This window comes from Tyto alba, unplaced genomic scaffold (assembly GCF_018691265.1).
Source record: "Tyto alba isolate M040663 unplaced genomic scaffold, T.alba_DEE_v4.0 Super-Scaffold_7, whole genome shotgun sequence".
Lineage (NCBI taxonomy): Eukaryota > Metazoa > Chordata > Aves > Strigiformes > Tytonidae > Tyto > Tyto alba.
In genome coordinates, this window is record NW_024881328.1 from 19,147,075 (window position 1) to 19,167,081 (window position 20,007).

Sequence of the window (20,007 nt, forward strand, 5' to 3'; positions counted from 1 at the left end):
CAGGATGGAGTCAATGTTTCAACTAGCCAGTTGGTAATGAGTTTTATTATATATAATAAAAGTATATTACACGAAGACATTGCATTATTGCAGATTTCCTGATAGAAATGATACACATAACCTTATTAGATCAGGCAAAAAGTACTAATCTGAAAGCATTCATTCTTATCAAATATATTTAGAGTTATGGTAAGAGAGCTAAGTTTATCATGGGGCTAATTAGAAAAGCAAACAGATAGCAAAAAGCCTTTCCAACCTGCATTATTCTGAGTCTACTACACATAGCTTTTGTAAGGAAGTATTAATACTTAATTCAAAAAGACTGCTTATTAATCTGAGATTAATTCAGTAAGGTGGTGAACAGGAATAATGTAACAAAACCCTTTAAAAGTTTTCTGTATTCATCTTCTCATCCACTGCATTTTAGACAAGCAACATACTGGGCCAGTATTTAAATACCACAAAATGGTAAAAATTACTTTTCTTCAGTTACAGGAGTCTAAACGTATTTAGTGGCATACAGCGTGAGGTTTCTTTCTCTTCATTAATAAGAAGAGCCACCACTGTCAAGGATGTCTTTACTGCATAAACTAATGTAAATCAAGTTTCCTAACCTCTAGGTGAGCCCCTTTCACTAGCTCCACTGGAAATCCACTCAGTTTCTTGTATTACTACTGTGTGATGGAAGACTTGGGCTGTGTGCTGCCGGCAGCGTGCTGGGACCCCAGCCAACCCGATGAGTTGCAGGGCTGGCAGAGCCCTTGGGATATGTGAAAACCAGGAGTATAACATCAAGGACCGTCTCCCCAGGGGCAGAGGGTTCTCCAGGGCAGCACAGCCTGCGGCGAGCACGCATCCCCTTTGCTGATCCAGCGCCGGTAGCGAGGCACAGGAGCCCACCCAGGCACTGCTCCCTGACACTGGGTGCACCCTCGGGAGCCCAGGACAAGGTCAGAGCCCCGCTCCTGCCATACGCATCGATACAAAGCCACGTTGAGGACCATGCAATTGGTAAAGAACTTGGCTGAGGAGATGCAATGGTTTGTATTTTCCTCTCTTTCTTTCCCAAGCCTTGCTTTGGGATGCTGATACACATCAGCAGCAGTAGTGTTCTTGCCAAAAGGATAATAAAATCAGATATTATCTTTAAGGAAATAAAGCTCTTCAAGATTGCAGCTGGAAGGCAAACACTCAGGTTCATTTTGAACTCCAGTGAAGTATCACCTCTGCTCTCCAGAAGCGGGTATGCCAGCCAACGCCACTGCGCTTGGGAAGATGAAAGCACTTTTAGGCAGCAGTTCAATGCTACGAACTACCAAAGTGACCCTTCATCTCCACCCTTGCTTCTAGAAAACTGGCTTGTGTTTACAACTACAGTGTGCAGGGTAACACAGAGGACAACAGAGTTCCTGCATTCAAATCAGATTTCATCATCATTTTTCATACATCTTTCCCTGTTTTGTCTGAAAGTTACATTGTAATGTTTGAAAGAGTTAAAATTTGATTTTAATGAAAGACAGAGAGAAGAACCCAGACTGTAATGCAGAAAACAACTCTGAGCACTTCAAAATAAACACAAAGGTTTTACCATAACCTGTTTGGGGTTTCCCCCAATAAAGGAAGGGCTGAAGGAAAAAGACAATGCATTTTCATTTTTTTGGATCTTTTTTATTCAAAAGTTTTCAAAGGAATAAAACAGAAAAAAGCTAACAATCTAATCAAATTTACAGTTCAAAAATGTCTTTTGGCGTTTAACAACAAGTCCTAGGAAACAAAACTACAGAGTTATCTTGAACCGGACAAATAAGTTACCACTGGCAAGTTTGTGGCACTAGTAAAACAAAAATAAAAAATTAACTCTCTTGATCATATAGATATCTCTATGAAAATCTTTTTTTTTTTTTCAATCTGTACAAAAGGTCTTTCTTCATAAATTAATTTTTTATAATTTAATGGCTGTCTACTATGTGATGTTTAAGTAACTGATTATTTCTTTATGTACAGAGGTTAAATTTCCCAAATCTTACCCAGACAATGAGTATGGCACTTAGTTCAGACATTTCTGGCAGCAGCTCTTCCCTCCCTCTAACACAGCTATCATACTGCAGTTTTAATTAACGCAAAAATATCAAGTAGTGAGAGATCTAGGTTTGGAAAGTTACCAGATACAGGCAAGGTGCTGCAGGAAGTCTGGACTTTTACAAAGCAGTAATATTCCAGGGAGCATAGAACCAATAATACCACAACTTTTTAAAAAAAGAAAAAACAAAAACACATCTCTTATGACTATGTATTTCACTAGAATCTACACTTCTCAGAGCAGCAATTTACTTTTGAAACTATGAAATGTCACCGACATCTATACTCCAATACTCACACAAAATTTAAAAACTAAAAAATACTTGAAAGAAACAACTGCTTAGGCCTAGCTCCCGAGCTAGGATGATTTGGTCTGTGGAAACAGGGAGGGCCAGCAACCTGTCCCAATACAAAAGGAAATAAACTTTGAGGTAGATAACTGATCATATACAGCTGACCAGAGAAGTACACAGTTTTGGAAGACAACTTAATTTATCATTTGATTTAAAACATATGCAATTGTAATAAAGAGCTTTAGTAGCAGTGAATTATCTAATATGTGTAGTACAAATAACTGTGTATTTATGAATCAGGAATTTCATAGTTTCAAAATTGGTTTTCTTTACACTTAACACTTGTAGTGATGATGTAAAGTGTGGCACTGCTTGGATCCAAGTCTTCCTTCATGCTTTTGTGTCCATACATCAATTAAAATTATAAAACCTAAATGCAAATGTACAAAAAAGGCACATTCTCCTAACCGCAAACTGGTCCGGCAAAAATAAAGAGTACAGAAGACGTAATGCTGAGACAAATCAGAATTATTGGTTACTGGCTCTTTGTTCTTTGGTAAAGTTACCTTTTAAAAGTGCCAAGTCTTTTTATTTTTATTTACCTACTATAGAGAGCTAGTACCCAATCAATTATGCTTCTACTTACATCTCAGCGTATGTTTGAAAACGAGTCTTTTAGCTTTTGCCATTTTGCTGTAATAGCAACTTTTCTGTTTGCTAAGTCTCAGCACAATCCTCATCCTAAAGCACTATCATTAGTATAAAGGAAGGACAAAAACATTCGGTGATATTCCCTCCCCAAACTCCCTACTCTACCTATGCTAAAACTAGAACATCAAGTTAGTTTCTGAAAAAAGGCAAAAAAAGATTTTACATTGCATCATACAGCAGAGTTCCTAAATCATTCAAACTACCAGAGGGAACTATTGGCATATGGCCTTACAAACAATTTATCCTATTAAAATTTCCCCAGTCAGAAAATGTGTTTCACACAAAACATTTTTTCCCCTCTTGCATTTCACTACCTTACATATTATGTGAAAAATCATTAAAAACACTTACTACACATTAAAAAAGCCAAATTTTCAGCAATTTTTATTGACTACCTTTAAAAGCCCTATGCTGCTGTTTTACAAGGCATAATAGACCAGCTCATTTGGTCAAAGCACTCTACACCATTAGTTTGGACTACTTACTGAAACAGCTACAGCATTGAAAGATTTAAGGCAAATTGGAATTTATAGAAAAGGATAAGACACTTCACACTACATTAAAAGAAAAACAGAAAGCTAAAAGACCAGACACTATAACTGCAACACTGCACTAAAGCAACACTCACACACTGCAAGCACAGAACATCATCTTGGATGTTTTACTATTTTAAACTTCAGAAAACCCATTTCATACAATTAAAAAAAACCCAAAAACGAAATAAACAAAATAAAAATAAACCAAAACACAAATTCTGTCATGCACATGAATAAGTCTTCGTGGTCATCTGTGCATACCCAGAAATTTGAATATTTTTTTTGCGTCATAACACTTGATAAAAATTTTTTTTTTACTAAAATAAACCTGTTCATGGGAACAGCTACTAGATGAATTTAAGGTTTTTCTTATGCACCTTATAGAACTTATAGCAAAAATAGTTTTAGTTGATTTCATTATAAATAACATTTTCAAGAACCTGTGCAAAACTGTCAATAATTCCTAAAGCACAATTGATCAGTAAAATCCATGATTGTTTCAGCCTTTGCACCCTTCTCCAGGCCAGGTCAACACTGGACATCTGTAACACAGAAAGGTCAGAGCTAGAGGAGAGTTACAATTGCATGCTTTTTTCCCAGTGTAGCTGTCCATAAAACATGATTTGCCATTTCCTATTTTAGACAACTGTGAGAAGACTAAGTGAATCTGAGTATAAATTTGAGAAATAACACAGGTGGCACTACAGGTGCTTGGCCCTTCCCAGGATAAGGCGCTCTGCCATGATATAGCCTGTATTGTATTTCCCCTCTATCTTTAATACCTGTTCAGCATGCAGAGTTCCCATGGGGAACTGTGAGACTGAATTCAAAACTATTCCCTTCTTTGTTGTTTTGTTATTGTTATTTCCTTTTAATTGGCCAAAAGTGGTAGAGTGTGTGAGCTTACTCCTGTGGCATCTCCAAGGCTTTTGATCTCTGGAAAGGGAACACAACTTTCTTTTGATGCAGCCTCAGGGAGGCTATGTACAACAGCTAATGCAGAGACAGCTACTGTGCCTTCATGATGGCTAATACTTAACAGCAATTCAGGGCTCATTAAATTTGAAGGAAGACTTTTCAATTCACTGCGTTGTCTTATATCGCCATATTGGTTTAAAAATTAGCTAATGAAAAAAGGTTTAGACAATTTTTTAATTTCTCAAGTCAAGACAAAGTCTGGTATTTTAAGGCTTGTACATTTATAGGTCGATATGTAATTATAATGTGTTTTTTTTTTTTTCAAGTCCCTTTGACTATTTTCACATAGCAACTTTTTGAAAAGAAGCTATGAAGTTATTAAATGTAGCTGGCAAAGTAAAGATGCTGTGTATTTCTGATTGACTGCATCCACTTGTGCAAAAGTGCTAGTTGTCATTTATCCCTTATCTATGGCAATATGTGTATTGACTTTTAACAGGACATTCCCAAAAGTGCTGCACGTGCATTTAGAAAGAAGTTTCAGTTTGACAATAGTAACGAAGCCACAGCAATTAAGAGACTGCAGTGTTCCCTGTGTTCAGGGCAAAAAATAACCGCCAGTTCCCTCCCCTTCACTGATCTGAAAAATGACAAGTACCAACAAGTTCCAGGGACAGAAATACCAAATGCCATACACTGAGGCTGAAATCAGCTCAGTAATATTAACCTTCCCCACGTGCCCACTGCCATAGTCACTGCTGACATAGATTTCTGGACTCCAGAGGAGGCCACGAAGATGATTGGGGGGCTGGAGCACCTCCCCTATGAGGACAGGCTGTGAGAGCTGGGGGTGTTCGGCCAGGAGAAGAGAAGGCTCCAGGGAGACCTTAAAGCAGTCTTCCAGTAATTAAAGGGGGCCTACAGGAAAGATGGGGAGAGACTCTTTAACAGGGAGTGTAGGCATAGACAAAGGGTAATGGTTGTAAATGGAAAGAGGGCAGATTTAGATTAGATATGAGGAAAAAAGTCTTCACTGTGAGGGTGACAAAACACTGGAACAGGTTGCCCAGGGAAGTTGTGGATTCCCCTCCCTGAAAGTGTCCGAGGCCAGGTTGGACGGGGCTTTGAGCCACCTGGTCTAGTGGAAGGTGTCCCTGCCTGTGGCAGGGGGGCTGGAACTGGATGCTCTTTAAGGTCCCTTCCAACCCAAACCACTCCATGATTTCACTGGCTCCTACTGCATATAAATACAGGTAACGGTGCTTCTCTGAAGAATAAAATACATAGAGGATTGGGACACAGAGTTACTCACAGAGCTTGGTATTCTACACAGAGAAGAAATGTGTCTCAGATGGCAACACATCTCATCCTTTCAGGAGACTAAACGCTGCTTCCTCCTGCCTGGCCCCAGTCTATGGTAAAGATACTGACAGGCTGGGAGAGAGACGCAGGATGGGGAGATGACAGGCAGGATTACGCTTCACTGTCTACCACAGATCTCTATTGGTAAGGAGGTTTTACACGCCCACAGGGAAGACTGAAGGCAAAACAAATAATTCCTTGAAAAGCAGTTAACACCAGCCAACTGCCTTGGCATGGGAAACGTGCAGGAGTCATGATTTTAACACTAGGAGATGGGTAACAAGAAGAGCCTGTGGCTTTGCTTTCTCCCTGCCCTGGAAGCAAATCAAGGATGTGGGCTTCCTCTAGATGCCAGCATTTGGCCAGACTACAATAATAAACACAGGTCATATGTTGTGCTATGCAGACTGTGCCATCTGTTGGATGTGCAAAGTTCCCCCATTGGTTTGTTTCTTTCTTTATATTCTTGAACATATAAAGAAGTTGTTATGCCAATAATGGGGATGAGAACAGTGTTGTTAAATAGCACAGCTGACCTGCAAAATCAAAGGTAATGTCAAAATGTGTGTACTGTTAGATCTATACATTTTAGGGAGAATATCACACAGTTAAAAATTTTTCACACATAACTGATTATGATTTTTCAGTATCTAATAAATGCCACGAGGGCTGTAGAAAAACCCTTCTAAGATGGTCTCTAGCACATTATTGCAGCTGAATGGAATTTTTCAGTATAAAGTCTTACAAAATTTGATTTAAAAAAATTATGTAGTCAAGTCACCTAGCTTACAAAGCACTGAGAAAAAGAGGGTTTAAGGAAGTATTAAATTCCAGAATTTTAAAACATGGAGGATGGAGAAGGGAATGGCTAGTGCAAACGGTATTTTCAGGATGGCAATCTACAGAAAGCAAAAATTTTGCATGGAAGGAGTTTGTGTAAAGCTAATGATTAGTTAAAAAGGAAAGGCCATGCAAGCAAAATCAGAGGAAACCTGGAGTAGGAAAGTAAAACCCTGGAATTAAAGATAAACAAGGTGGATTTAAAATTAATTGACAAAATTCTGGACCAAACTGCTTTTTCCTAGAATAAAGGATAAGAGGGAAGTCTTCAGGAGAAAAGGTCAGCAAGGATTTCTACCAGACCACCCCCCTGCCTGTGGTCTGTAAGTCAGTCGCAAAGCTGCTTCCAAATCTTACATGTACCACAGAACTAGAGGACCTTATATGTATAAATACAGTTCCCTTTAGCATTGTGATTCTTGTATTTTTGCACTAATTCACTGTTATTCCTGTTTACAGCATGATGCCAATATGAACAAATTAAAATCCAACATAATCCAGTTATACTATAGAGAAATTATTGAAACACTATTACTCATCATTCATTAGCTCACTTCTGGAACCTGTGCTTCCTTTACTGGCTTCTAATTCTGGCCAAGTTCAAATTAACATCACTGCCTGTCCCCAGATATTATCAGTGTTATTTATATTACATTAAAAAAAATAAGAAAAATTTCAATACAGAGTGCTGTAAGTTATAAAATAAAATATCTTTGAATTCACAGCTTTCATGTGACAGGATGAGCCCCTACCTCACAGTTACTTATTTTGCTGATACGTATATGGAGAATGGTCACTGGACGTCTCTACTGTAACCTGTTGTTGACCACTTGCTTCCTGCAAATAAAAAGGAAGACAAGACATGAGAGACAAAATCAGGCAGCATTATCTGCAATCTCTATTTCCATGTGACTCATGCAATTAACAGTCTTCAAATCTTTCTAACATTTCTCAAGTGGGGTATTCCAAATTTGAGGCATTAACTTTGCATTGATTTACATTTCAGGAAATAGAAATAAAATGCTCATGCAAACCTTGTATTTCCTCAGCTGCTTTGATGGTAATCAAAAAAACCCACAAACCTTTGACATTATAGAAATAAATACACAGAGGGAGCAAATAACTGCTAGTATATTTTCTATGTGCAAATGCGAAAGAGCATTCTGCCCCTCTCCTTTTGAGGGACAGTGAGAAGAATGAGATCTACTTACCACATGTACAAACACTACTGCTTTGAGTACCGTGGTGTAATTGGTACTAGGCAACACAAAGAATTGTAGTAGGGACTTCGCACACAGATCCCCCAGAAACTCCCCTGAATTAGTTCAGCTATATTGCTCCAGCAGACAGTGCAATCAGCTAATTACCAAAAGTCCTTCTCCAGTCCACATGGGCAGATGCATAAACTGAGCCAAACAAATTCTGGAGTTTCTGGACAAACAGACTTTGAAATGAAACATTTTCTTCTTATAGGCTCTGAAGAGACTGTCTAGCACTCATTCTAGTATGCATACCTTGTCTAGTTCCTCTGTTAAAGAAGTACTGACCTATGAAAGGGTGTAAAATAGTAGACAACCTACTGTCTACCATTTAGTTATGTTCTTCAAGTGGACTGTGCAAATATGCATGCTAACTTGAGGTGCCAGGGTAAAACTGGGATTCTTTGCAAGAAGTTACAATTATGGTCTGTTGGCAGAGAGGTTTGCTCACAGGAAAACTAAATTAAAGATCAAAACTACAATAAACCCCCTGGCTTGTTCCTACTGGTAGTTAGGGTTCACAAAACACAAAGTTCATCTGAGGTATGCTCATACAGAAGACTGCTCCAAGTACAGGTCATTCTTTGTTATAATGTTAGTTATATTAGTTGAGAATACTGACACCTTTTAGTTTTAATATACATTGTATTCACAGTACACTGACAGTTACAGTGTTAGGCTTTAAATAATAGTTTTCCTAGCAAAAAAAAAAAAATAATATCATATTCATGTCGCTTATATCTGGTCTTTTATAAAATATACTGACCTCAACAGGAACCGCTGCTGTCTGGACATGTGTATACTGGGGTATGTAGGCTCCTTGCATAGCTGTTGTGGCTGGCATGTACTAAGAAAGACACAGAGTTCATTAAGTTGAGTAAAAGCCCAATGTAAATTTAAGAGTATTCAAAATGCCTACCACGATACTGGTTAACAGATAATGACTGTTTCCCTAAAGCAATATATATAATATACATGAAAGACTTTTATGTTTGAAACCAATAGGCCCTTTAGAAAAGTGAGATACCTGTTTTGAGAAAACTCAAATTTAGACTTCAAAGACTAGGTAAAGAACTCTTCTTTCTCTGTTAATCCTGATCATCATATTTTCTTTTTTTAATTCTATCTGCTTAGAAAAGAAGGGTCTTTCAGTTTAGAAGTTAGCCTGCATCTCTTCTGGTTTAGTTTCTGTTCCACACTTTGTATTACTTTCTGCAACTCTAATTTCCTGAAGAGTAAAACCACCTATTTTTTCTTTTTTGATAGAAGTCTGGACTTACTTCCTGGGTTCCTTTCATTTTTTTTTTAATCTATTTTTATTTACTCATTTCCAATTTCTGTTCCACACCAGTATTTTCTACTCGTGTAAGTTCTATTTGGTATTAAATTGCTACATACTGTTCCAGTACTGCCTAATGAAAGATGACTCATCTGCTGTGTCAGAGGGCTTATCATCGATGCAGGCTGTAGTGACATGGTGTGGTCCATGGAGGGAGTCAGTACAGCACCCTATCAAAACAGAGAAAGAAAGAACTGGTTGCAGCAACACTCAGATTTTAGTTACATTTTTGATTTGAGAGTCAGCATGGACTGTCCTTCCAAGGGGATATACCACAAGAACTCTCCTTAACCCAACACAATGATTCGGGAAGCAGGTCTGGGGCATTCTGAATATTCTACCTGAGCAGATGCGTTATGCAGAGTTTGGTAACGAGGCAAGAATTGCGTTGACTTCCTATTGAACACAAAACTGATGTACAGTGCATTTGAGACAACTGCTAAAAACACTGTAAAATATGAGTTTAACCAGATGCTAATTTTAAAGCAAAAATCTGCACGTTACCAGATATAGATACACTTAGCTTAAGCTTTGGAATTTCAGGCTTTAGGAGGAAACTTTTATATCATCTTTAGGATAGGAGGCTTTGGAGGAACACTTGTGTTAGAATTCTACCCATCCCATGCAATGTTCACACACAAGACAGCTGCCCTACTTAACGGCTGGTTTCATTAGCACACAGATTTTAGAAGAGTGGGTTAGCAATGCTGATTGTTTGTCTAAATACTAGCTACTGTGATAGCTCTTCTATCACTCCTGTACCATTTTGTTACCTTCATTAAAAATATATGCCACATTTTTAAACACTGGAGATTGCTAAATATGGAGGGCACACTTGTAAAGTTTTCAGAGTAATCTGAAACAGAGGGTTATCAAGAGACTTCATTTTACCAATCATGTTCTACAAAAACACATTTCCAAATATTTTGTATGACTTATGCTTGTAGAAGTGTTGATTAAAATTGATGGAGGCTCAAAACTAACAGAAATAATTGCAGTGCACTGAAAGCAAGTATTTTGAATCAATAACTAATCCTTAAAAAGAAAAAAAGACAAGAAAAAAAAGCAGAGTATAGTTGGAAAAAAACCCATGTGATCAGTGTAGATTAAATGAGTCACAGGCACATCAAACACTAAAAGAATTTCCTGTCTGTAGACTGCAGGCTTCTCTGCAAAGCAAATGAGCAAGACAGCACCGGTCCTTGCACAGGCCAAAACTGAACTTAAGTCAGGAATCTAAATCTTTTATTTTCAACTGTGAAATCTCATCTTGTATACCTGTAAAACTAACACACTTTATAGCATTATAACATATCAACTTGTGTCTTTCACAGCATGACTTGCAAGATGTTTTTTAATGAAAAGCTGTGTTGACAGAAAAGTTAAAACCTGTTGTGTGCATGTGTGTTTAACATAAAAAAAAAAATGCAACAGTTAAGTGTGCGAGAGGGTGTTCTGGTTCTGTATCCACCTTCTCTGCATGCACAAGAAGAAAACATTCTGCCAAGAAGATTTACATTCTATAATCTGCATGGAGAGGTTAATTAAAGCCAAGACAATATCCTTTCTATATCTGGAAACAGACTTTTTTGTTAACTACAGTAGTGCATATACTAAAGAGCCTGTTATTATTTGTAATTCTCATCTCAAGAAACCTAGTAAATCTCAGATATAATGGTACTTAATTGACAAATGACATAGATAAAATGCAAAATATCATGGGAGACTATAGATTAGAATGCCTGACAGTCTGGTACAGATGCCACAGCCAAAAGTGTAGGGAGACTAGCATTACTCATGAGTGGTGAAGCCAGAACAAGCTATGCAGGTTTTCTCAAGTGAGTGCCCATAATGTCATTTATATCACTACATCTATCTGTCTTTCACAAATTATCCAGTCTGACCTATTGTAGGCCCATTCTAAAACCTTGGGTCTTCAATTCCAGCTCCTGATAGGTAAACAGTATGTAAAACATCAGTATCTGTAAAGTGCTTTTCATTTTAATACAGAAAAAAAGTTTCCTCAGGATGCTGATTTGGTACCTCTAATTGTCCTCATCACCTCGATACCCCAAAGACACCTTTCTTTTCTTCCTAATAAAATGAAGCCCCAATTCAGGTTACTATTTTTGTTTCTCTTTTTATTCTAAACCATGATTTAACCATGATGTAATTGTCAAACATCTAGAAGTAACTGGGCAGGAATTGATGTTTCCTGTTGTTTAAAGTAGGTGAAGTGTTTATACAGTCAGTGACACAACAATGGAGAAGCACAAAAACTTACTGGGTGCTGCATTATATATGGTTGAGGCTGCATCCAAGAAGGACTCTGAACCTAGAACAAAATCAGTATTTTATTTCTCATTTTAGTCATTCTTTTCCTGAATATAGTAATAACTTGAAAGATCATGTTAACAAGCCCACTCCCTTATTTATTCATTTTTAAATGCAATTAGCCACTCTCTGGAGCAACACTGATTTCTATGAAAAGTGCATTTATTATACCTGTAAATCAGAAACAAGTTTTGGAGGCAATATACTACATACACCTTTCAGAACAGTAAACTATGTTTTTAGTGCAGGTCTCAAACTTCATCAAGTATACTGAAAGGGTTCAAGTAGATGCATGAGAGATTTCTGCTGATTTGAAAAAGGAGGCACCTTCTGTCTTTGAAATTCCTTTGAGGAAAAGTAATCTGGACCTCAGAAGGTACAGCATCATTTGCCTCCTAGTGTGATCGGAATAAAATAAATTATTGGATTTTCACAAGGGAAAAAGAAACCAGGAATTCTGATGGAATCTTGTTCCAGGAACAAGGACGTGGTTTGGGAGAACTGTTCTTCTCCAAAACATTGCGATATGTGATTCCCAAAGCACAGGAAAAGGAGAAGATTCTGATGAGCATTCCTGCTCTTGCAACTAGCATGCTTTCTCTCCAAAACTACTGACTACCTAAGTACTTAAACTGAAGTAGGATGCCTAACTTTGCATGACAAGGTAAATTAAAAAGATTAAAAGGTAAACTAATAGGTTATATGGTTATCTTACTCAAAAGAGCTGGTTGCAACAGCTCTTTGTAAAAGTGTGTGGCAAGAAAGACTAAAGGTAAGAATGTTTCCTCCCCACCTCCTGTAGGTGTGTAGGATAAGGCACCACATGTGCAGAACTGACTCACCACTGTTGCTGGACATTTAAAGCCCCTTAAACACCTCTTACCATCATTTGCAGAGTCCTGTGAACAGGACAGGTAGACAGACAGTCTTGAAAAAAATCAAGGTGAAGTATTTTCTACAAGATGGAAATATCTCTTTCCTCCTTTTGGTACTGACTTTCAAATCAGAGTAGTTTGTTGGGTTTTTTTTCTTTTTCAACCAGAAAAAGAGCAAAGAGGAGTTCAAAAAAGGAAACCACTTGAACCCTCCCCTTTCTTCAGGCAAAATGTTAAAGGCAAAAATACTGGTACAGCCTGACTAAAGCTTTGGCTAATCTACTCATACTATGATAGTAACTGGCTTAGTACTGTCATTTGGGTATACAGGATTTACAGAAACAAATACTGGCCAAAACATTCTTAAACTTGTTTACCTTTAATAAGAATACATCTAGGAACGGGTTATACCATGCCTCAAAGAAATATAAATAAATCATGCTCTTGTGATTTGTCTTGTTGTGTAGATGACAGAACGATGCAAGTTTCAGTAAGAAGGGACCAGTAATGAAGATGTGACTAATATTCAAATTGTGAAACTCTTCTGGCCAAGAACCAGTTCCTTCCCCAATACAGAATACTTCAATTTAATTTTCAATTCCTATTACTGTGACACTTTAAGCATAATGATGTTAATAACTCCATTCACAATAATTTAAGCTCCATGCCATTATATATTGAAATACTGGTAACAACATTTCTGGAAACATACAGTATTGTGGTCTGCCTACCTCAATAAGCCCACTAAAGTGATATTATATTCTTAAGAAGTATATTTCCATGCCAACTTCCAACTTTTATTTGGAATCTGAGTATCTGAAAGTCTTACATTGATAAATAATTTATATTTTAACAATGAATAGCAGCTAACTCTACTGGAATATTTTTCTGGGTAAAAACTTACTGTAATTTTTGAGGTATTGCTATACAAAGCAGAATGATTCAATATATAGAAAAATACAGTCCTAGCACTGTCTGCTGAGAGCAAGCAAACATTGTGTTGCATAAGTCACCTCAGAAATTGATATAAAAGTAATCCAGCTGTCCTTTACCCCAAAGTACACTGTTTTACCTCCTACATAATAATTTGCTCACACAAGAAGGTACTAGACCTCCAAACTAGTATTAGGCAATTCTTTCTCATTCTTCTCACCTGGATTGGGAGGGTATGTGGAAATTTCTGCAAGGAAATACTGACCAAATGGCCCACAGTGACTCTTTTAGTCTTCTGCATGCCTTCTACATAGCCTTCTAATTCATTTGTGCCCATAGTAAACAAGAAAAACTCAGCATGTCTTGCTCACTAAAAAACAAATGGCATCTTCTCCTTCCCCTAACAGACAGGGATAAGAATTTTCATAATTTAATTGGTTTTAGTTATTTTTGACCTGAATCACTGATGCTTATTTTGTCTATGTGTTAAACAGTAACATGTCAGAATAGCTGATTATTTAGTTTAAACTGAGATAATTGGCATGTCTCACCTAGTAATTACAGAGCACACATCTGAGACTGCCATACTAATGGCATTAAATGCAAGTTGTTTGTAAAAGTTGTTTGCCCTAAAATTGAGCACTCCTAAGAGATTTATATCAAAGTACAGAAACTGTTCCATGTAATTTCTTAGAATGTTGAATTGTTTGTCGATATCCCTTAGTGGAGGCTCAAGATGACACCTATGAAAATTCCTTTTCAGGAAGCTTTGGACTGGGCTGTAAGAATAAAAAAAGTGCATGATTCATGTTTTAATTTATTGTTCAAAATACAGTGTCTTTTGGTTTAGAAACACAGTTCTAGACTAATAAATGGTTTATTCCTTATATAAAAACACTGAAATTGAATGATAATATAATTTGAACTCTTTTTCAATTTTCCTTCTCTAATGTCAAGCAAGTTTCTGTACACATCTTTATACAACTACGTGTGGTGTTACTGTTGGGATTTTTTTTTTTTGGCATTGAAACAACCTGGAGAAAAGTTCAAAAAGCATGGAGAAATAGATAGCTTTGAAACAGATTTTAACTAAATGAAGAAGGTTTTAAATAAAGAATAATTATTTTAAAGCTATATTATTGTCACTAAAAGAACTTGACCAAGAGAATGAAAAATCATACATGAAATGCATGAGTGGCTACAAATACCTTTAGCTATCAGCACGTTAGACTTTGTTTTGCAAGACAGTACATATCTCATTAAATTGCTATGCCTCCTGAAACAAACAGCCTCTTAGTTTTTATGATCATCATTTTCATGCTGTACGGCATGAAGAGGCCACTTCATTAGAATGTAGCATTATTAGAGAATTCATAAAACCAGTTGCAGCAATTGATAAATAAACATAAGCTCTGATGAACCATTTCAGCTACTAAGTTCTAAATACAAACCTGGTATGTGGAAACCGGAGAAGCAATATATGGCGTAATAGACGTCTGAGTGATCATTCTGTTTGCTGTAATACTGTAGGGTGACGGATAAAATCTAGAAAATGCAGAATTATTTATTAAATGCCAGTTCTGTGTATTTTTCATAATGCAAACATTTTTTTTCTTAGTATGCCATTATTTAACATACCCATTTTGTAAAGCAGCTGTGGTTGGATCATACGTGAGTGTCATTCCAGCCTTTAAAAAAAAAAAAAAAAAGTGAAAAGGAAGAGTTGACAAAATTCATTTTGATTGTAAATTATTTCTCTTACTCTTTCTTTAGTTGTACTATTTTTAACTGAAAATTTGTATTTAAATAATTTATTACTATAAGTTAGGGAGAGTCTAATTCACAGAAGTAATTATATAGTGAAGAGTCAGTGATATTGGTGATGACTACAGATTTCCAAGTTCCCAGCATGAGGAACAAAATGCAATCTACAAAATACCTAGCTAAGAAAAACATATGTGTGTGCAAGAGGCAAAGCATGAAGATGATTATGTTAGGGTGTTGCCTATAATATATTAACTACGAGAATGAATGGAAAGTGCTATTTTTCAGAAGACACATTTGAATTTTGTCTCATATAAATGAGGTGTCTAGGCTTGCTAACCACAGTAAGCCTATGAAACTATCTTGAACATTAAAGATTTAAAAAGCTGTGACTAAAAAAATTTAACACTGCACTGCATTGTTATACTGTTTTAATCTATGAAAGCGATGAGAATTTCAGTCCTGCATAAATTAAAGGATTATTTACGACATGTAAATAAAGTTGTGCTTCAGGTAGTTTTATAATGTGAGAAATATCTTGGGCATTTTCCTGACCAAGTTGAAGGAGATTTTATTGTTCACTTTAATGAAGTAGGATTTAGTGTTTCACATTTTGCCTTTTTTCCTCTTAAAAAAGACAGTTAAGTATTTTATAGGGCTGCAAACTGTCAGGTAAGAGTTGCTTGCACATTTTTAATATGCCAAAGCCAAGCCAAGAAGTCTCAATGCCTATCATTTTCATAAGTATTCATTATTGTACACCCACACTAAAGCTTGAAGGGAGGACTTACAAGTCTCACCTCGCCTTCTCTGTGCCACGCTCTTCCATTCTGTATATATTTATTCTGATTCTGTCTCTTTTTCTGTCCTCCATCAGCAAATTTGCACAATAAAGGTTCTGCAGGAACTGAGAAGAAAGAAGGAATATTAGTTGAAGTAGCATTCTTCATACAGGTGTTCAGTGCTCCAAATAAGGTATGGTTTTTAAGTTATATTCCCAGTACGACGGTTAAAGAAGATGGATTCATACTACAGCATCAATGACTGTTCTGCATAGCACAAAGATAGCTGCCATGCATAAAGAGAGCATCTGAAATGCCTTATATATTTGATTTTAAACTACTGCTCTATAACCTGTTAGAAAGAAAAATGGTCTGTATATCCTGAGTATGTGTCTGTTGGTCTGCAGATGAATGAGAACGGCCATCTGAATTATGAGCTTTGCCTCTTAGGAGGTACATCTAAGGAGGGTGGAGAATAAATCTGGCCAAAGGCCTTTAATATATGCCCCACCCCCCCTTGGAGGTTTCAGTAATATCCCAAAACTTACACTGCTCTGCTCATCCAGAACAGCCAGAAGAGCTGGCACAGTACCGCCACTTCCTCTAAGCAGCAGGGTGGAGTGGGTACCTTCATCTCCTGCCACCTTGCACTGAGAAAATGCCACAACTGTCCATTCCCTTTTTATCTCCTCTCTATAAAGAGCACAAAATGCAACCAGAAATTCAAGATTTTTCTTCTATCTTGTTTTTTGCATGATGTCATGAAATGGTATTGCTATACTTTTTCATTTTATTTTATTTTACTTTTTGCATAACGTAATCCCAACCACAACTTTGATTTTTTAATGTCAAAATTGAAGCAAAAAAAAAAAAAAAGTTCGCATAATATTCTTTCCCTGTTACTAGCTTAAACTGCACTAGTCTCCAAGTGTTGAAGCACAGCTCTGCTACATCACACCACACCCTCCCTAATCACAGGGTGGAAGCACGGTTATGACTTGGATGTGAGCACTTCTCTGCCAGCAATTCCTGACACATGAGCTGTCTAAGCTTTACCATGACACTCCTCCAGTCATTCTCTGTTTGGAAACACCTTCATGAGACAGGGCTGGATCTGAAAACGTGCAAGTTTCCAAATGCAGAGTAAACACATGGGGTGGGAGGGCCACCCACAAAAAAACAACCCCAAGAAAAATTTTATCTTATCTGTATCACACAACAAAATCTTTTAGTATAACCATGGCCAGTGATGATGTGCTCTCCACTCTGTCTGCATTTAAAAAAGATGATTGGTATTGAAAACCTCAGAGACTTATAACCTGGCAAAGAGTTGACTTTTCAAACTTTGTTACAAATCTAGCACTAATGGCCAAGTCATCCCTGGCTTTGGACGGTATACCTTAAATGCTAGCTCTGGTTCTACTGGGAAAATACCACTTCTTTCATGATACATCTTTTCACAGCCTTCTCTATAAAAGATGGATGGTCTGGGAGACAGAATTGGTATGTGGTTCCCTGTCTCATCTCCAATGTTGACCAAACATGCATCAGAGATTTCCAGCACTCTTACCCACAAGCTGTTATTCATTGGTCAAATAACTTTTACATCAGAGAGTCAGACTTTACTACTAAACATGACAACTGAATTAATTTAAAATGTATTATCCTACAGAGAATGGTAATCAAAATCCTATAATCATAAAATAAACCAGGGGGAGGTTAGGCTGGACACTAGAAAAAGTATTGGAGATTTATGGACAGTGCAGTAAATGCACAAAGAAATAACAGAAACCCTGAAGTAGGAGACAGGAACTGGAAAAAATTGTCTTCAAAATCTTGCATTCCTGAGGGGATTTTTGGCATTCCCTGAAGTGAGTTTTGCTTTGGGGTCTTCTATCATGAGAAGCAACTTCTGTCTTGGTATATTTGGGACAAAAGGGTACTATATCAATATGTTAAATGATAATTTGATGTTACTTTATAAAATCTAGATCCAAATAACCTTGGTCATATCACACAGCATTTTAATCCACTACGGTTCTGTTGAAATAAGAGTTAATCTCAGATGATGTTAGTCAAAATGGGTAAAATTGTCAGGTTCTGGTCTGGATTTATTTTGACTCTGATTTTACACAGTGGGGTGGGGGAAAATCTATCAGAAAGGAAAAGCTGAGATCCAAATACCAGAGTTAACTGCCTTAAATGAAAAAAGCTCTTCCCCAAGATGAGTATCTCTGGCTACTTTTAAATTATTTCAAACCATCTAGTATTGTGGAAAGCATTGTGACTTCCAAAATACACGATAAATTTCTGAATGAGGTCAAAAGAAACTGGCATGAGAACGGCTTATAAACACATCAGAAAATACCTAAAGCTTTCTAGCATTGTAATTCTGTATTATAGCACTCACAGGTAGTAAATATTTAAAGCTGCATTATGCTTTCCTTAAAAACCCTCATAGCAAATTGTACAAAACTTTTCTGAACGCATTATTTGTGCCTATATTTCCCACACTGTCTCATGTTTTTCTGACCTTCCAGCTTCTCTTGCTCCTCACCATGACCATAAATGAAGCCAAATGATGTGAAAGCTCCAACTCATGTTATAAAAAAAAAATGAAGCAGACCATCTATTTAATACCATACTGGTGTGAGAAGGCTCTATAGCATTTGCATTCCCTGATTCCAGTTCAGGATCTGAACACTGATAGTGGGGACTGCTGTAACTGAAAACTTAACTAATTTGTGGCTGCTTTTCCATACGTGTGACCTGAGTACTACTGTGCTCAAGAACACAACAACTGATGTCCATAGGGAAGGACATGAGTAGGAGATAAACCTTCATGGGAGCCAATATAATGTATTAATCTTCCTCCCACCAAAGAATAAATATAGCCCTTTCTCTCTTCAAAATTAAACTTGAAATGTATTTGTTCAATTTACCTTTCCTCATTTTTTTCACAAATATGTAAGATATTCTCTCTCTTTCACATACAAACACATATATAATAGTTATATATAAAACTAAAAAACTCCAACAAGCCCTACAGACCAGTCAAGCAATCTTTCTTGTGGACCAGGAAGGAAGGGAGAGTCATTTTTATTGTTTAATTGCTGGGAAGTGTGCAGGCCCAGTGATGAAGGGGATCATTAATCATTCAGTGACTTGTCTGTATGTGCAAGACAGAGAGGCACACTATAAATATCTGGACTTGCATTCACAGCTAAGAGATAGCTGATGTAAAAGGCTATGACAGCAGACTTCTGCTTCTGCAGCTAAGACACCACATTTCAAGTGCCCACTCTACTGATGCTGAAACCCAACAGACACTCTCACTGGTTTGTAGATGTCTGCCAAGCTGCTGCTATGGAGGTGTTCTGTAACCACGACCCTTCCTGTGCTTTAACAGCCAGTCAGTGCTTTAAAACCTGGATGTGGAAAGTGCTGACCATCTCCTCCTGCCCTGAATCACTCTCCTCCAGGGCTAATGGTTTTACAGAAGAAAGATGCGAATGCAATATTAGTCCAAAGAGTAAATACTTCCTTGTCGTACACACATTGTGCACATGTGTACATTAGAATCCAGTCTTCATTTGTTCAGGGTCTATCCAAATACATACCAGGTGATACTATAGTTGGACTTTGTGTTTACACCCTTGACTTTACATGCTAACCTTACCAACTTTTCAACAAACCCTGCTTTTGGGTATTAAAAAAATACAACAAAACAGGTTTAAAATACTATTGTTTTAATCGGTTTTCAATTAAACTGCATCTTTTAGTGATTTTCATTGATTATTTTCTAGTGATAAAGCATATGGGACTAATTAATTCTGACATGAAAACATCACTTTAATGATAGAGCAAGCCTGTACAGCTAGAAACTTTTGCCAAAAGCTGTGAGAATTAAAAAAGAACACAAGATCTCAGTAGCTTTGTATGTTAAAAGAGAAATTAATATATACTATTGACCATCCTAATC

The 20,007-nt window shown here is 37.0% G+C and overlaps 1 protein-coding gene across 4 annotated transcripts in view; it reads right to left on the reverse strand.

Annotated features, from left to right (window-relative positions):
* Positions 1-3,440: 3,440 nt before the first annotated feature.
* The window catches only part of RBMS1 (RNA binding motif single stranded interacting protein 1), a 148,251-nt gene continuing 131,684 nt past the window's right edge, over positions 3,441-20,007 (reverse strand). For 2 of the 4 annotated variants that reach the window (XM_042783820.1, XM_042783823.1), the window contains exons 7-14: positions 16,035-16,150; positions 15,118-15,167; positions 14,931-15,024; positions 11,622-11,672; positions 9,397-9,507; positions 8,765-8,845; positions 7,492-7,576; positions 3,441-4,161 (exon numbers count right to left, since the gene is read on the reverse strand). In XM_042783820.1, the coding sequence (XP_042639754.1) occupies positions 7,499-7,576; positions 8,765-8,845; positions 9,397-9,507; positions 11,622-11,672; positions 14,931-15,024; positions 15,118-15,167; positions 16,035-16,150 (581 nt within the window). In that variant the 3' untranslated portion in view covers positions 3,441-4,161; positions 7,492-7,498. Of the gene's footprint in view, positions 4,184-7,491; positions 7,577-8,764; positions 8,846-9,396; positions 9,508-11,621; positions 11,673-14,930; positions 15,025-15,117; positions 15,168-16,034; positions 16,151-20,007 lie in introns of all 4 variants that reach the window. The other 2 variants (XM_042783821.1, XM_042783822.1) reach the window with 2 other exon arrangements.